This window comes from Schistocerca piceifrons, chromosome 4, assembly GCF_021461385.2.
Source record: "Schistocerca piceifrons isolate TAMUIC-IGC-003096 chromosome 4, iqSchPice1.1, whole genome shotgun sequence".
Classification (NCBI taxonomy): domain Eukaryota; kingdom Metazoa; phylum Arthropoda; class Insecta; order Orthoptera; family Acrididae; genus Schistocerca; species Schistocerca piceifrons.
The window spans coordinates 800386737-800406704 of record NC_060141.1 but is presented as its reverse complement, the minus strand read 5'-3'; the positions used below and the strand labels follow the sequence as shown (position 1 = coordinate 800406704).

General features: G+C 43.5%; 3 protein-coding genes across 3 annotated transcripts; all 3 read left to right on the top strand.

Moving 5' to 3' along the window:
• The first annotated feature begins 3042 nt into the window (after nt 1-3042).
• LOC124796206 lies at nt 3043-11827 on the top strand. Its single transcript, XM_047260296.1, has 5 exons — nt 3043-3091; nt 3145-6564; nt 6708-7626; nt 7672-10461; nt 10507-11827. The coding sequence occupies exons 1-5, from the start codon at nt 3043-3045 to the stop codon at nt 11825-11827; spliced, it is 8499 nt and encodes a 2832-aa protein (XP_047116252.1).
• A 43-nt stretch (nt 11828-11870) lies between these two features.
• On the top strand, nt 11871-17011 carry LOC124796205. Its single transcript, XM_047260295.1, has 4 exons — nt 11871-11919; nt 11973-13053; nt 13099-15645; nt 15691-17011. Exons 1-4 carry the CDS (start codon nt 11871-11873, stop codon nt 17009-17011), a joined length of 4998 nt encoding a protein of 1665 aa, XP_047116251.1.
• A 43-nt stretch (nt 17012-17054) lies between these two features.
• LOC124796204 lies at nt 17055-19948 on the top strand. Its single transcript, XM_047260294.1, has 3 exons — nt 17055-17103; nt 17157-18237; nt 18283-19948. Exons 1-3 carry the CDS (start codon nt 17055-17057, stop codon nt 19946-19948), a joined length of 2796 nt encoding a protein of 931 aa, XP_047116250.1.
• The last annotated feature ends 20 nt before the right edge of the window (nt 19949-19968 follow it).

Genomic DNA, 19968 nt, shown 5'->3' with positions numbered 1-19968 from the left:
TACACATCACAGAAGTCTGAAGGACCAAAAGATGTCACACTAACACATGGGGCCACAAACATTACAGATGAGGAAACTGACTACACACCACAGAAGTCTGAAAGACCAAAAGATGTCACACTAACACATGGGGCCACCAACATTAGAGATGAGGAAACCGACTACACATCACAGAAGTCTGAAAGACCAAAAGATGTCACACTAACACATGGGGCCACCAACATTACAGATGAGGAAACCGACTACACATCATGGAAGTCTGAAAGACCAAAAGATGTCACACTCACACATGGGGCTACAAACATTACAGATGAGGAAACTGACTACACACCACAGAAGTCTGAAAGACCAAAAGATGTCACACTAACACATGGGGCCACAAACATTACAGATGAGGAAACCGACTACACATCACAGAAGTCTGAAAGACCAAAAGATGTCACACTAACACATGGGGCCACAAACATTACAGATGAGAAAACCGACTACACACCACAGAAGCCTGAAAGACCAAAAGATGTCACACTAACACATGGGGCCACCAACATTAGAGATGAGGAAACCGACTACACATCATGGAAGTCTGAAAGACCAAAAGATGTCACACTCACACATGGGGCTACAAACATTACAGATGAGGAAAGCGACTACACATCATGGAAGTCTGAAAGACCAAAAGATGTCACACTAACACATGGGGCCACAAACATTACTGATGAGGAAACCGACTACACATCACAGAAGTCTGAAAGACCAAAAGATGTCACACTAACACATGGGGCCACTAAATTTACAGATGAGGAAGCCGACTACACATCACAGAAGTCTGAAAGACCAAAAGATGTCACACTAACACATGGGGCCACAAACATTAGAGAAGAGGAAACCGACTACACATCACAGAAGTCTGAAAGACCAAAAGATGCCACACTAACACTTGGGGCCACAAAAATTACAGATGAGGAAACCGACTACACACCACAGGAGTCTGAAAGACCAAAAGATGTCACACTAACACATGGGGCCCCAAACATTACAGATGAGGATACCGACTACACACCACAGAAGTGTGAAAGACCAAAAGATGTCACACTAACTCATAGGGCCACAAACATTACAGATGAGGAAACCGACTACACATCACAGAAGTCTAAAAGACCAAAAGATGTCACACTAACACATGGGGCCACAAACATTACAGATGAGGAAACCGACTACACACCACAGAAGTCTGAAAGACCAAAAGATGTCACACTAACAGATGGGGCCACAAACATTACAGATGAGGAAACTGACTACACACCACAGAAGTCTGAAAGACCAAAAGATGTCACACTAACACATGGGGCCACCAACATTAGAGATGAGGAAACCGACTACACATCACAGAAGTCTGAAAGACCAAAAGATGTCACACTAACACATGGGGCCACCAACATTACAGATGAGGAAACCGACTACACATCATGGAAGTCTGAAAGACCAAAAGATGTCACACTAACACATGGGGCTACAAACATTTCAGATGAGGAAACCGACCACACATCACAGAAGTCTGAAAGACCAAAAGATGTCACACTAACACATGGGGCGACAAACATTACAGATGAGGAAACCGACTACACATCACAGAAGTCTGAAAGACCAAAAGATGTCACACTAACACATGGGGCGACAAACATTACAGATGAGGAAACTGACTACACACCACAGAAGTCTGAAAGACCAAAAGATGTCACACTAACACATGGGGCCACCAACATTAGAGATGAGGAAACCGACTACACATCACAGAAGTCTGAAAGACCAAAAGATGTCACACTAACACATGGGGCCACCAACATTACAGATGAGGAAACCGACTACACATCATGGAAGTCTGAAAGACCAAAAGATGTCACACTAACACATGGGGCTACAAACATTTCAGATGAGGAAACCGACCACACATCACAGAAGTCTGAAAGACCAAAAGATGTCACACTAACACATGGGGCGACAAACATTACAGATGAGGAAACCGACTACACATCACAGAAGTCTGAAAGACCAAAAGATGTCACACTAACACATGGGGCCACAAACATTACAGATGAGGAAACTGACTACACACCACAGAAGTCTAAAAGACCAAAAGATGTCACACTAACACATGGGGCCACAAACATTACAGATGAGGAAACCGACTACACATCACAGAAGTCTGAAGGACCAAAAGATGTCACACTAACACATGGGGCCACAAACATTACAGATGAGGAAACTGACTACACACCACAGAAGTCTGAAAGACCAAAAGATGTCACACTAACACATGGGGCCACCAACATTAGAGATGAGGAAACCGACTACACATCACAGAAGTCTGAAAGACCAAAAGATGTCACACTAACACATGGGGCCACCAACATTACAGATGAGGAAACCGACTACACATCATGGAAGTCTGAAAGACCAAAAGATGTCACACTCACACATGGGGCTACAAACATTACAGATGAGGAAACTGACTACACACCACAGAAGTCTGAAAGACCAAAAGATGTCACACTAACACATGGGGCCACAAACATTACAGATGAGGAAACCGACTACACATCACAGAAGTCTGAAAGACCAAAAGATGTCACACTAACACATGGGGCCACAAACATTACAGATGAGAAAACCGACTACACACCACAGAAGCCTGAAAGACCAAAAGATGTCACACTAACACATGGGGCCACCAACATTAGAGATGAGGAAACCGACTACACATCATGGAAGTCTGAAAGACCAAAAGATGTCACACTCACACATGGGGCTACAAACATTACAGATGAGGAAAGCGACTACACATCATGGAAGTCTGAAAGACCAAAAGATGTCACACTAACACATGGGGCCACAAACATTACTGATGAGGAAACCGACTACACATCACAGAAGTCTGAAAGACCAAAAGATGTCACACTAACACATGGGGCCACCAACATTAGAGATGAGGAAACCGACTACACATCACAGAAGTCTGAAAGACAAAAGGTGTCACACTAACACATGGGGCCACCAACATTACAGATGAGGAAACCGACTACACATCATGGAAGTCTGAAAGACCAAAAGATGTCACACTAACACATGGGGCCACCAACATTACAGATGAGGAAACCGACTACACATCACAGAAGTCTGAAAGACCAAAAGATGTCACACTAACACATGGAGCCACAAACATTACAGATGAGGAAACCGACTACACATCACAGAAGTCTGAAAGACCAAAAGATGTCACACTCACACATGGGGCTACAAACATTACAGATGAGAAAACCGACTACACATCACAGAAGTCTGAAAGACCAAAAGATGTCACACTAACACATGGGGCCACCAACATTAGAGATGAGGAAACCGACTACACATCATGGAAGTCTGAAAGACCAAAAGATGTCACACTAACACATGGGGCCACCAACATTAGAGATGAGGAAACCGACTACACATCATGGAAGTCTGAAAGACCAAAAGATGTCACACTAACACATGGGGCCACCAACATTAGAGATGAGGAAACCGACTACACATCACAGAAGTCTGAAAGACCAAAAGATGTCACACTAACACATGGGGCGACAAACATTACAGATGAGGAAACTGACTACACACCACAGAAGTCTGAAAGACCAAAAGATGTCACACTAACACATGGGGCCACCAACATTAGAGATGAGGAAACCGACTACACACCACAGAAGTCTGAAAGACCAAAAGATGTCACACTAACAGATGGGGCCACAAACATTACAGATGAGGAAACTGACTACACACCACAGAAGTCTGAAAGACCAAAAGATGTCACACTAACACATGGGGCCACCAACATTAGAGATGAGGAAACCGACTACACATCACAGAAGTCTGAAAGACCAAAAGATGTCACACTAACACATGGGGTCACCAACATTACAGATGAGGAAACCGACTACACATCGTGGAAGTCTGAAAGACCAAAAGATGTCACACTAACACATGGGGCTACAAACATTTCAGATGAGGAAACCGACCACACATCACAGAAGTCTGAAAGACCAAAAGATGTCACACTAACAGATGGGGCCACAAACATTACAGATGAGGAAACTGACTACACACCACAGAAGTCTGAAAGACCAAAAGATGTCACACTAACACATGGGGCCACCAACATTAGAGATGAGGAAACCGACTACACATCACAGAAGTCTGAAAGACCAAAAGATGACACACTAACACATGGGGCCACCAACATTAGAGATGAGGAAACCGACTACACATCATGGAAGTCTGAAAGACCAAAAGATGTCACACTAACACATGGGGCCACCAACATTAGAGATGAGGAAACCGACTACACATCATGGAAGTCTGAAAGACCAAAAGATGTCACACTAACACATGGGGCCACCAACATTAGAGATGAGGAAACCGACTACACATCACAGAAGTCTGAAAGACCAAAAGATGTCACACTAACACATGGGGCCACCAACATTAGAGATGAGGAAACCGACTACACATCATGGAAGTCTGAAAGACCAAAAGATGTCACACTAACACATGGGGCCACAAACATTACAGATGAGGAAACCGACTACACATCACAGAAGTCTGAAAGACCAAAAGATGTCACACTCACACATGGGGCTACAAACATTACAGATGAGAAAACCGACTACACATCACAGAAGTCTGAAAGACCAAAAGATGTCACACTAACACATGGGGCCACCAACATTAGAGATGAGGAAACCGACTACACATCATGGAAGTCTGAAAGACCAAAAGATGTCACACTAACACATGGGGCCACCAACAATACAGATGAGGAAACCGACTACACATCGCAGAAGTCTGAAAGACCAAAAGATGTCACACTAACACATGGGGCCACCAACATTAGAGATGAGGAAACCGACTACACATCACAGAAGTCTGAAAGACCAAAAGATGTCACACTAACACATGGGGCCACCAACATTACAGATGAGGAAACCGACTACACATCATGGAAGTCTGAAAGACCAAAAGATGTCACACTAACACATGGGGCCACAAACATTACAGATGAGAAAACCGACTACACACCACAGAAGTCTGAAAGACCAAAAGATGTCACACTAACACATGGGGCCACCAACATTAGAGATGAGGAAACCGACTACACATCATGGAAGTCTGAAAGACCAAAAGATGTCACACTCACACATGGGGCTACAAACATTACAGATGAGGAAACCGACTACACATCATGGAAGTCTGAAAGACCAAAAGATGTCACACTAACACATGGGGCCACAAACATTACAGATGAGGAAACCGACTACACACCACAGAAGTCTGAAAGACCAAAAGATGTCACACTAACACATGGGGCCACCAACATTAGAGATGAGGAAACCGACTACACATCACAGAAGTCTGAAAGACCAAAAGATGTCACACTAACACATGGGGCCACCAACATTACAGATGAGGAAACCGACTACACATCATGGAAGTCTGAAAGACCAAAAGATGTCACACTAACACATGGGGCCACCAACATTACAGATGAGAAAACCGACTACACACCACAGAAGTCTGAAAGACCAAAAGATGTCACACTAACACATGGGGCCACCAACATTAGAGATGAGGAAACCGACTACACATCATGGAAGTCTGAAAGACCAAAAGATGTCACACTCACACATGGGGCTACAAACATTACAGATGAGGAAACCGACTACACATCATGGAAGTCTGAAAGACCAAAATATGTCACACTAACACATGGGGCCACAAACATTACAGATGAGGAAACCGACTACACATCACAGAAGTCTGAAAGACCAAAAGATGTCACACTAACACATGGGGCCACCAACATTAGAGATGAGGAAACCGACTACACATCACAGAAGTCTGAAAGACCAAAAGATGTCACACTAACACATGGGGCCACCAACATTACAGATGAGGAAACCGACTACACATCATGGAAGTCTGAAAGACCAAAAGATGTCACACTAACACATGGGGCCACCAACATTACAGATGAGGAAACCGACTACACATCATGGAAGTCTGAAAGACCAAAAGATGTCACACTCACACATGGGGCTACAAACATTACAGATGAGGAAACCGACTACACATCACAGAAGTCTGAAAGACCAAAAGATGTCACACTAACACATGGGGCCACAAACATTACAGATGAGAAAACCGGCTACACACCACAGAAGTCTGAAAGACCAAAAGATGTCACACTAACACATGGGGCCACAAACATTACAGATGAGGAAACTGACTACACACCACAGAAGTCTGAAAGACCAAAAGATGTCACACTAACACATGGGGCCACCAACATTAGGGATGAGGAAACCGACTACACATCACAGAAGTCTGAAAGACCAAAAGATGTCACACTAACACATGGGGCCACCAACATTACAGATGAGGAAACCGACTACACATCATGGAAGTCTGAAAGACCAAAAGATGTCACACTAACACATGGGGCTACAAACATTTCAGATGAGGAAACCGACCACAGTTCACAGAAGTCTGAAAGACCAAAAGATGTCACACTAACACATGGGGCGACAAACATTACAGATGAGGAAACCGACTACACATCACAGAAGTCTGAAAACCAAAAGATGTCACACTAACACATGGGGCCACAAACATTACAGATGAGGAAACTGACTACACACCACAGAAGTCTAAAAGACCAAAAGATGTCACACTAACACATGGGGCCACAAACGTTACAGATGAGGAAACCGACTACACATCACAGAAGTCTGAAGGACCAAAAGATGTCACACTAACACATGGGGCCACAAACATTACAGATGAGGAAACTGACTACACACCACAGAAGTCTGAAAGACCAAAAGATGTCACACTAACACATGGGGCCACCAACATTAGAGATGAGGAAACCGACTACACATCACAGAAGTCTGAAAGACCAAAAGATGTCACACTAACACATGGGGCCACCAACATTACAGATGAGGAAACCGACTACACATCATGGAAGTCTGAAAGACCAAAAGATGTCACACTCACACATGGGGCTACAAACATTAAAGATGAGGAAACTGACTACACACCACAGAAGTCTGAAAGACCAAAAGATGTCACACTAACACATGGGGCCACAAACATTACAGATGAGGAAACCGACTACACATCACAGAAGTCCGAAAGACCAAAAGATGTCACACTAACACATGGGGCCACAAACATTACAGATGAGGAAACCGACTACACACCACAGAAGTCTGAAAGGCCAAAAGATGTCACACTAACACATGGGGCCACTAACATTACAGATGAGGAAACCGACTACACATTACAGAAGTCTGAAAGACCAAAAGATGTCACACTAACACATTGGGCCACAAACATTTCAGATGAGGAAACCGACTACACACCACAGAAGTCTGAAAGACCAAAAGATGTCACACTAACACATGGGGCCACAAACATTACAGATGAGAAAAACGACTACACACCACAGAAGTCTGAAAGACCAAAAGATGTCACACTAACACATGGGGCCACAAATATTACAGATGAGGAAGCCGACTACTCATCACAGAAGTCTGAATGACCAAAAGATATCACACTAACACATGGGGCCACAAGCATTACAGGTGAGGAAACCGACTACACATCACAGAAGTCTGAAAGGCCAAAAGATGTCACACTAACACATGGGGCCACAAGCATTACAGATGAGGAAACCGACTACACAACACAGAAGTCTAAAAGACCAAAAGATGTCACACTAACACATGGGGCCACAAACATTACAGATGAGGAAACTGACTACACATCACAGAAGTCTGAAAGACCAAAAGATGTCACACTAACACATGGGGCCACAAACATTACAGATGAGGAAACCGACTACACATCACAGAAGTCTGAAAGACCAAAAGACGTCACACTAACACATGGGGCCACAAACATTACAGATGAGGAAACTGACTACACATCACAGAAGTCTGAAAGACCAAAAGATGTCACACTAACACATGGGGCCACCAACATTACAGATGAGGAAACTGACTACACATCATGGAAGTCTGAAAGACCAAAAGATGTCACACTAACACATGGGGCCACCAACATTACAGATGAGAAAACCGACTACACACCACAGAAGTCTGAAAGACCAAAAGATGTCACACTAACACATGGGGCCACCAACATTAGAGATGAGGAAACCGACTACACATCATGGAAGTCTGAAAGACCAAAAGATGTCACACTCACACATGGGGCTACAAACATTACAGATGAGGAAACCGACTACACATCATGGAAGTCTGAAAGACCAAAATATGTCACACTAACACATGGGGCCACAAACATTACAGATGAGGAAACCGACTACACATCACAGAAGTCTGAAAGACCAAAAGATGTCACACTAACACATGGGGCCACCAACATTAGAGATGAGGAAACCGACTACACATCACAGAAGTCTGAAAGACCAAAAGATGTCACACTAACACATGGGGCCACCAACATTACAGATGAGGAAACCGACTACACATCATGGAAGTCTGAAAGACCAAAAGATGTCACACTAACACATGGGGCCACCAACATTACAGATGAGGAAACCGACTACACATCATGGAAGTCTGAAAGACCAAAAGATGTCACACTCACACATGGGGCTACAAACATTACAGATGAGGAAACCGGCTACACATCACAGAAGTCTGAAAGACCAAAAGATGTCACACTAACACATGGGGCCACAAACATTACAGATGAGAAAACCGGCTACACACCACAGAAGTCTGAAAGACCAAAAGATGTCACACTAACACATGGGGCCACAAACATTACAGATGAGGAAACTGACTACACACCACAGAAGTCTGAAAGACCAAAAGATGTCACACTAACACATGGGGCCACCAACATTAGAGATGAGGAAACCGACTACACATCACAGAAGTCTGAAAGACCAAAAGATGTCACACTAACACATGGGGCCACCAACATTACAGATGAGGAAACCGACTACACATCATGGAAGTCTGAAAGACCAAAAGATGTCACACTAACACATGGGGCTACAAACATTTCAGATGAGGAAACCGACCACAGTTCACAGAAGTCTGAAAGACCAAAAGATGTCACACTAACACATGGGGCGACAAACATTACAGATGAGGAAACCGACTACACATCACAGAAGTCTGAAAGACCAAAAGATGTCACACTAACACATGGGGCCACAAACATTACAGATGAGGAAACTGACTACACACCACAGAAGTCTAAAAGACCAAAAGATGTCACACTAACACATGGGGCCACAAACGTTACAGATGAGGAAACCGACTACACATCACAGAAGTCTGAAGGACCAAAAGATGTCACACTAACACATGGGGCCACAAACATTACAGATGAGGAAACTGACTACACACCACAGAAGTCTGAAAGACCAAAAGATGTCACACTAACACATGGGGCCACCAACATTAGAGATGAGGAAACCGACTACACATCACAGAAGTCTGAAAGACCAAAAGATGTCACACTAACACATGGGGCCACCAACATTGCAGATGAGGAAACCGACTACACATCATGGAAGTCTGAAAGACCAAAAGATGTCACACTCACACATGGGGCTACAAACATTAAAGATGAGGTAACTGACTACACACCACAGAAGTCTGAAAGACCAAAAGATGTCACACTAACACATGGGGCCACAAACATTACAGATGAGGAAACCGACTACACATCACAGAAGTCCGAAAGACCAAAAGATGTCACACTAACACATGGGGCCACAAACATTACAGATGAGGAAACCGACTACACACCACAGAAGTCTGAAAGGCCAAAAGATGTCACACTAACACATGGGGCCACTAACATTACAGATGAGGAAACTGACTACACATTACAGAAGTCTGAAAGACCAAAAGATGTCACACTAACACATTGGGCCACAAACATTTCAGATGAGGAAACCGACTACACACCACAGAAATCTGAAAGACCAAAAGATGTCACACTAACACATGGGGCCACAAACATTACAGATGAGGAAACCGACTACACACCACAGAAGTCTGAAAGGCCAAAAGATGTCACACTAACACATGGGGCCACTAACATTACAGATGAGGAAACCGACTACACATTACAGAAGTCTGAAAGACCAAAAGATGTCACACTAACACATTGGGCCACAAACATTTCAGATGAGGAAACCGACTACACACCACAGAAGTCTGAAAGACCAAAAGATGTCACACTAACACTTGGGGCCACAAACATTACAGATGAGAAAAACGACTACACACCACAGAAGTCTGAAAGACCAAAAGATGTCACACTAACACATGGGGCCACAAATATTACAGATGAGGAAACCGACTACTCATCACAGAAGTCTGAATGACCAAAAGATATCACACTAACACATGGGGCCACAAGCATTACAGGTGAGGAAACCGACTACACATCACAGAAGTCTGAAAGGCCAAAAGATGTCACACTAACACATGGGGCCACAAGCATTACAGATGAGGAAACCGACTACACAACACAGAAGTCTAAAAGACCAAAAGATGTCACACTAACACATGGGGCCACAAACATTACAGATGAGGAAACTGACTACACATCACAGAAGTCTGAAAGACCAAAAGATGTCACACTAACACATGGGGCCACAAACATTACAGATGAGGAAACCGACTACACATCACAGAAGTCTGAAAGACCAAAAGATGTCACACTAACACATGGGGCCACAAACATTACAGATGAGGAAACTGACTACACATCACAGAAGTCTGAAAGACCAAAAGATGTCACACTAACACATGGGGCCACCAACATTACAGATGAGGAAACCGACTACACATCATGGAAGTCTGAAAGACCAAAAGATGTCACACTAACACATGGGGCCACCAACATTACAGATGAGAAAACCGACTACACACCACAGAAGTCTGAAAGACCAAAAGATGTCACACTAACACATGGGGCGACAAACATTACAGATGAGGAAACCGACTACACATCATGGAAGTCTGAAAGACCAAAAGATGTCACACTCACACATGGGGCTACAAACATTACAGATGAGGAAACCGACTACACATCATGGAAGTCTGAAAGACCAAAATATGTCACACTAACACATGGGGCCACAAACATTACAGATGAGGAAACCGACTACACATCACAGAAGTCTGAAAGACCAAAAGATGTCACACTAACACATGGGGCCACCAACATTAGAGATGAGGAAACCGACTACACATCACAGAAGTCTGAAAGACCAAAAGATGTCACAATAAAACATGGGGCCACCAACATTACAGATGAGGAAACCGACTACACATCATGGAAGTCTGAAAGACCAAAAGATGTCACACTAACACATGGGGCCACCAACATTACAGATGAGGAAACCGACTACACATCATGGAAGTCTGAAAGACCAAAAGATGTCACACTCACACATGGGGCTACAAACATTACAGATGAGGAAACCGACTACACATCACAGAAGTCTGAAAGACCAAAAGATGTCACACTAACACATGGGGCCACAAACATTACAGATGAGAAAACCGGCTACACACCACAGAAGTCTGAAAGACCAAAAGATGTCACACTAACACATGGGGCCACAAACATTACAGATGAGGAAACTGACTACACACCACAGAAGTCTGAAAGACCAAAAGATGTCACACTAACACATGGGGCCACCAACATTAGAGATGAGGAAACCGACTAAACATCACAGAAGTCTGAAAGACCAAAAGATGTCACACTAACACATGGGGCCACCAACATTACAGATGAGGAAACCGACTACACATCATGGAAGTCTGAAAGACCAAAAGATGTCACACTAACACATGGGGCTACAAACATTTCAGATGAGGAAACCGACCACAGTTCACAGAAGTCTGAAAGACCAAAAGATGTCACACTAACACATGGGGCGACAAACATTACAGATGAGGAAACCGACTACACATCACAGAAGTCTGAAAGACCAAAAGATGTCACACTAACACATGGGGCCACAAACATTACAGATGAGGAAACTGACTACACACCACAGAAGTCTAAAAGACCAAAAGATGTCACACTAACACATGGGGCCACAAACGTTACAGATGAGGAAACCGACTACACATCACAGAAGTCTGAAGGACCAAAAGATGTCACACTAACACATGGGGCCACAAACATTACAGATGAGGAAACTGACTACACACCACAGAAGTCTGAAAGACCAAAAGATGTCACACTAACACATGGGGCCACCAACATTAGAGATGAGGAAACCGACTACACATCACAGAAGTCTGAAAGACCAAAAGATGTCACACTAACACATGGGGCCACCAACATTGCAGATGAGGAAACCGACTACACATCATGGAAGTCTGAAAGACCAAAAGATGTCACACTCACACATGGGGCTACAAACATTAAAGATGAGGAAACTGACTACACACCACAGAAGTCTGAAAGACCAAAAGATGTCACACTAACACATGGGGCCACAAACATTACAGATGAGGAAACCGACTACACATCACAGAAGTCCGAAAGACCAAAAGATGTCACACTAACACATGGGGCCACAAACATTACAGATGAGGAAACCGACTACACACCACAGAAGTCTGAAAGGCCAAAAGATGTCACACTAACACATGGGGCCACTAACATTACAGATGAGGAAACCGACTACACATTACAGAAGTCTGAAAGACCAAAAGATGTCACACTAACACATTGGGCCACAAACATTTCAGATGAGGAAACCGACTACACACCACAGAAGTCTGAAAGACCAAAAGATGTCACACTAACACATGGGGCCACAAACATTACAGATGAGAAAAACGACTACACACCACAGAAGTCTGAAAGACCAAAAGATGTCACACTAACACATGGGGCCACAAATATTACAGATGAGGAAACCGACTACTCATCACAGAAGTCTGAATGACCAAAAGATATCACACTAACACATGGGGCCACAAGCATTACAGATGAGGAAACCGACTACACAACACAGAAGTCTAAAAGACCAAAAGATGTCACACTAACACATGGGGCCACAAACATTACAGATGAGGAAACTGACTACACATCACAGAAGTCTGAAAGACCAAAAGATGTCACACTAACACATGGGGCCACAAACATTACAGATGAGGAAACCGACTACACATCACAGAAGTCTGAAAGACCAAAAGATGTCACACTAACACATGGGGCCACAAACATTACAGATGAGGAAACTGACTACACATCACAGAAGTCTGAAAGACCAAAAGATGTCACACTAACACATGGGGCCACAAGCATTACAGGTGAGGAAACCGACTACACATCACAGAAGTCTGAAAGGCCAAAAGATGTCACACTAACACATGGGGCCACAAGCATTACAGATGAGGAAACTGACTACACATCACAGAAGTCTGAAAGACCAAAATATGTCACACTAACACATGGGGCCACAAACATTACAGATGAGAAAACCGACTACACACCACAGAAGTCTGAAGGACCAAAATATGTCACACTAACACATGGGGCCACCAACATTAGAGATGAGGAAACCGACTACACATCACAGAAGTCTGAAAGACCAAAAGATGTCACACTAACACATGGGGCCACAAACATTACAGATGAGAAAACTGACTACACATCACAGAAGTCTGAAAGACCAAAAGATATCACACTAACACATGGGGCCACAAACATTACAGTCGAGAAAACCGACTACACATCACAGAAGTCTGAAAGACCAAAAGATGTCACACTAACACATGGGGCCACAAACATTACAGATGAGGAAACTGACTACACATCACAGAAGTCTGAAAGACCAAAAGATGTCACACTAACACATGGGGCCACAAACATTACAGATGAGAAAACCGGCTACACACCACAGAAGTCTGAAAGACCAAAAGATGTCACACTAACACATGGGGCCACAAACATTACAGATGAGGAAACTGACTACACACCACAGAAGTCTGAAAGACCAAAAGATGTCACACTAACACATGGGGCCACCAACATTAGAGATGAGGAAACCGACTACACATCACAGAAGTCTGAAAGACCAAAAGATGTCACACTAACACATGGGGCCACCAACATTACAGATGAGGAAACCGACTACACATCATGGAAGTCTGAAAGACCAAAAGATGTCACACTAACACATGGGGCTACAAACATTTCAGATGAGGAAACCGACCACAGTTCACAGAAGTCTGAAAGACCAAAAGATGTCACACTAACACATGGGGCGACAAACATTACAGATGAGGAAACCGACTACACATCACAGAAGTCTGAAAGACCAAAAGATGTCACACTAACACATGGGGCCACAAACATTACAGATGAGGAAACTGACTACACACCACAGAAGTCTAAAAGACCAAAAGATGTCACACTAACACATGGAGCCACAAACGTTACAGATGAGGAAACCGACTACACATCACAGAAGTCTGAAGGACCAAAAGATGTCACACTAACACATGGGGCCACAAACATTACAGATGAGGAAACTGACTACACACCACAGAAGTCTGAAAGACGAAAAGATGTCACACTAACACATGGGGCCACCAACATTAGAGATGAGGAAACCGACTACACATCACAGAAGTCTGAAAGACCAAAAGATGTCACACTAACACATGGGGCCACCAACATTGCAGATGAGGAAACCGACTACACATCATGGAAGTCTGAAAGACCAAAAGATGTCACACTCACACATGGGGCTACAAACATTAAAGATGAGGTAACTGACTACACACCACAGAAGTCTGAAAGACCAAAAGATGTCACACTAACACATGGGGCCACAAACATTACAGATGAGGAAACCGACTACACATCACAGAAGTCCGAAAGACCAAAAGATGTCACACTAACACATGGGGCCACAAACATTACAGATGAGGAAACCGACTACACACCACAGAAGTCTGAAAGGCCAAAAGATGTCACACTAACACATGGGGCCACTAACATTACAGATGAGGAAACCGACTACACATTACAGAAGTCTGAAAGACCAAAAGATGTCACACTAACACATTGGGCCACAAACATTTCAGATGAGGAAACCGACTACACACCACAGAAATCTGGAAGACCAAAAGATGTCACACTAACACATGGGGCCACAAACATTACAGATGAGGAAACCGACTACACACCACAGAAGTCTGAAAGGCCAAAAGATGTCACACTAACACATGGGGCCACTAACATTACAGATGAGGAAACCGACTACACATTACAGAAGTCTGAAAGACCAAAAGATGTCACACTAACACATTGGGCCACAAACATTTCAGATGAGGAAACCGACTACACACCACAGAAGTCTGAAAGACCAAAAGATGTCACACTAACACATGGGGCCACAAACATTACAGATGAGAAAAACGACTACACACCACAGAAGTCTGAAAGACCAAAAGATGTCACACTAACACATGGGGCCACAAATATTACAGATGAGGAAACCGACTACTCATCACAGAAGTCTGAATGACCAAAAGATATCACACTAACACATGGGGCCACAAGCATTACAGGTGAGGAAACCGACTACACATCACAGAAGTCTGAAAGGCCAAAAGATGTCACACTAACACATGGGGCCACAAGCATTACAGATGAGGAAACCGACTACACAACACAGAAGTCTAAAAGACCAAAAGATGTCACACTAACACATGGGGCCACAAACATTACAGATGAGGAAACTGACTACACATCACAGAAGTCTGAAAGACCAAAAGATGTCACACTAACACATGGGGCCACAAACATTACAGATGAGGAAACCGACTACACATCACAGAAGTCTGAAAGACCAAAAGATGTCACACTAACACATGGGGCCACAAACATTACAGATGAGGAAACTGACTACACATCACAGAAGTCTGAAAGACCAAAAGATGTCACACTAACACATGGGGCCACCAACATTACAGATGAGGAAACCGACTACACATCATGGAAGTCTGAAAGACCAAAAGATGTCACACTAACACCTGGGGCCACCAACATTACAGATGAGAAAACCGACTACACACCACAGAAGTCTGAAAGACCAAAAGATGTCACACTAACACATGGGGCCACCAACATTAGAGATGAGGAATCCGACTACACATCATGGAAGTCTGAAAGACCAAAAGATGTCACACTCACACATGGGGCTACAAACATTACAGATGAGGAAACCGACTACACATCATGGAAGTCTGAAAGACCAAAATATGTCACACTAACACATGGGGCCACAAACATTACAGATGAGGAAACCGACTACACATCACAGAAGTCTGAAAGACCAAAAGATGTCACACTAACACATGGGGCCACCAACATTAGAGATGAGGAAACCGACTACACATCACAGAAGTCTGAAAGACCAAAAGATGTCACACTAAAACATGGGGCCACCAACATTACAGATGAGGAAACCGACTACACATCATGGAAGTCTGAAAGACCAAAAGATGTCACACTAACACATGGGGCCACCAACATTACAGATGAGGAAACCGACTACACATCATGGAAGTCTGTAAGACCAAAAGATGTCACACTCACACATGGGGCTACAAACATTACAGATGAGGAAACCGACTACACATCACAGAAGTCTGAAAGACCAAAAGATGTCACACTAACACATGGGGCCACAAACATTACAGATGAGAAAACCGGCTACACACCACAGAAGTCTGAAAGACCAAAAGATGTCACACTAACACATGGGGCCACAAACATTACAGATGAGGAAACTGACTACACACCACAGAAGTCTGAAAGACCAAAAGATGTCACACTAACACATGGGGCCACCAACATTAGAGATGAGGAAACCGACTAAACATCACAGAAGTCTGAAAGACCAAAAGATGTCACACTAACACATGGGGCCACCAACATTACAGATGAGGAAACCGACTACACATCATGGAAGTCTGAAAGACCAAAAGATGTCACACTAACACATGGGGCTACAAACATTTCAGATGAGGAAACCGGCCACAGTTCACAGAAGTCTGAAAGACCAAAAGATGTCACACTAACACATGGGGCGACAAACATTACAGATGAGGAAACCGACTACACATCACAGAAGTCTGAAAGACCAAAAGATGTCACACTAACACATGGGGCCACAAACATTACAGATGAGGAAACTGACTACACACCACAGAAGTCTAAAAGACCAAAAGATGTCACACTAACACATGGGGCCACAAACGTTACAGATGAGGAAACCGACTACACATCACAGAAGTCTGAAGGACCAAAAGATGTCACACTAACACATGGGGCCACAAACATTACAGATGAGGAAACTGACTACACACCACAGAAGTCTGAAAGACCAAAAGATGTCACACTAACACATGGGGCCACCAACATTAGAGATGAGGAAACCGACTACACATCACAGAAGTCTGAAAGACCAAAAGATGTCACACTAACACATGGGGCCACCAACATTGCAGATGAGGAAACCGACTACACATCATGGAAGTCTGAAAGACCAAAAGATGTCACACTCACCCATGGGGCTACAAACATTAAAGATGAGGAAACTGACTACACACCACAGAAGTCTGAAAGACCAAAAGATGTCACACTAACACATGGGGCCACAAACATTACAGATGAGGAAACCGACTACACAATACAGAAGTCCGAAAGACCAAAAGATGTCACACTAACACATGGGGCCACAAACATTACAGATGAGGAAACCGACTACACACCACAGAAGTCTGAAAGGCCAAAAGATGTCACACTAACACATGGGGCCACTAACATTACAGATGAGGAAACCGACTACACATTACAGAAGTCTGAAAGACCAAAAGATGTCACACTAACACATTGGGCCACAAACATTTCAGATGAGGAAACCGACTACACACCACAGAAGTCTGAAAGACCAAAAGATGTCACACTAACACATGGGGCCACAAACATTACAGATGAGAAAAACGACTACACACCACAGAAGTCTGAAAGACCAAAAGATGTCACACTAACACATGGGGCCACAAATATTACAGATGAGGAAACTGACTACTCATCACAGAAGTCTGAATGACCAAAAGATATCACACTAACACATGGGGCCACAAGCATTACAGATGAGGAAACCGACTACACAACACAGAAGTCTAAAAGACCAAAAGATGTCACACTAACACATGGGGCCACAAACATTACAGATGAGGAAACTGACTACACATCACAGAAGTCTGAAAGACCAAAAGATGTCACACTAACACATGGGGCCACAAACATTACAGATGAGGAAACCGACTACACATCACAGAAGTCTGAAAGACCAAAAGATGTCACACTAACACATGGGGCCACAAACATTACAGATGAGGAAACTGACTACACATCACAGAAGTCTGAAAGACCAAAAGATGTCACACTAACACATGGGGCCACAAGCATTACAGGTGAGGAAACCGACTACACATCACAGAAGTCTGAAAGGCCAAAAGATGTCACACTAACACATGGGGCCACAAGCATTACAGATGAGGAAACTGACTACACATCACAGAAGTCTGAAAGACCAAAATATGTCACACTAACACATGGGGCCACAAACATTACTGATGAGAAAACCGACTACACACCACAGAAGTCTGAAGGACCAAAATATGTCACACTAACACATGGGGCCACCAACATTAGAGATGAGGAAACCGACTACACATCACAGAAGTCTGAAAGACCAAAAGATGTCACACTAACACATGGGGCCACAAACATTACAGATGAGAAAACTGACTACACATCACAGAAGTCTGAAAGACCAAAAGATATCACACTAACACATGGGGCCACAAACATTACAGATGAGGAAACTGACTACACATCACAGAAGTCTGAAAGACCAAAAGATGTCACACTAACACATGGGGCCACAAACATTACAGATGAGGAAACTGACTACACATCACAGAAGTCTGAAACACCAAAAGATGTCACACTAACACATGGGGCCACAAACATTACAGATGAGGAAACTGACTACACATCACAGAAGTCTGAAAGACCAAAAGATGTCACACTAACACATGGGGCCACAAACATTACAGATGAGGAAACCGACTACACATCACAGAAGTCTGAAAGACCAAAAGATGTCACACTAACACATGGGGCCACAAACATTACAGATGAGGAAACTGACTACACATCTCAGAAGTCTGAAAGACCAAAAGATGTCACACTAACACATGGTGCCACAAACATTACAGATGAGAAAACTGACTACGCACCACAGAAGTCTGAAAGACCAAAAGATGTCACACTAACACATGGGGCCACAAACATTACAGATGAGGAAACTGACTACACATCACAGAAGTCTGAAAGACCAAAAGATGTCACACTAACACATGGGGCCACAAACATTACAGATGAGGAAACTGACTACACATCACAGAAGTCTGAAAGACCAAAAGATGTCACACTAACACATGGGGCCACAAACATTACAGATGAGGAAACCGACTACACACCACAGAAGTCTGAAAGGCCAAAAGATGTCACACTAACACATGGGGCCACAAACATTACAGATGATGAAACCGACTACACACCACAGAAGTCTGAAAGACCAAAAGATGTCACACTAACACATGGGGCCACAAACATTACAGTCGAGAAAACCGACTACACATCACAGAAGTCTGAAAGACCAAAAGATGTTACACTAACACATGGGGCCACAAACATTACAGATGAAGAAACCGACTACACATCACAGAAGTCTGAATGACTAAAAGATGTCACACTAAC

Bases quoted from the DNA above. Each gene is read 5' to 3' on its own strand.
- LOC124796206 (XM_047260296.1), top strand. From the start codon at position 3,043: ATGGGGCCACCAACATTACAGATGAGGAAACCGACTACACATCATGGA. The intron at 3,092-3,144 runs GTCTGAAAGACC...CCAACATTACAG, and splicing joins ACCGACTACACATCATGGAA to ATGAGGAAACCGACTACACA. The intron at 7,627-7,671 runs GTCTGAATGACC...TGGGGCCACAAG, and splicing joins GCCGACTACTCATCACAGAA to CATTACAGGTGAGGAAACCG.
- LOC124796205 (XM_047260295.1), top strand. From the start codon at position 11,871: ATGGGGCCACCAACATTACAGATGAGGAAACCGACTACACATCATGGA. The intron at 11,920-11,972 runs GTCTGAAAGACC...CAAACATTTCAG, and splicing joins ACCGACTACACATCATGGAA to ATGAGGAAACCGACCACAGT. The intron at 15,646-15,690 runs GTCTGAATGACC...TGGGGCCACAAG, and splicing joins ACCGACTACTCATCACAGAA to CATTACAGGTGAGGAAACCG.
- LOC124796204 (XM_047260294.1), top strand. From the start codon at position 17,055: ATGGGGCCACCAACATTACAGATGAGGAAACCGACTACACATCATGGA. The intron at 17,104-17,156 runs GTCTGAAAGACC...CAAACATTTCAG, and splicing joins ACCGACTACACATCATGGAA to ATGAGGAAACCGGCCACAGT. The intron at 18,238-18,282 runs GTCTGAATGACC...TGGGGCCACAAG, and splicing joins ACTGACTACTCATCACAGAA to CATTACAGATGAGGAAACCG.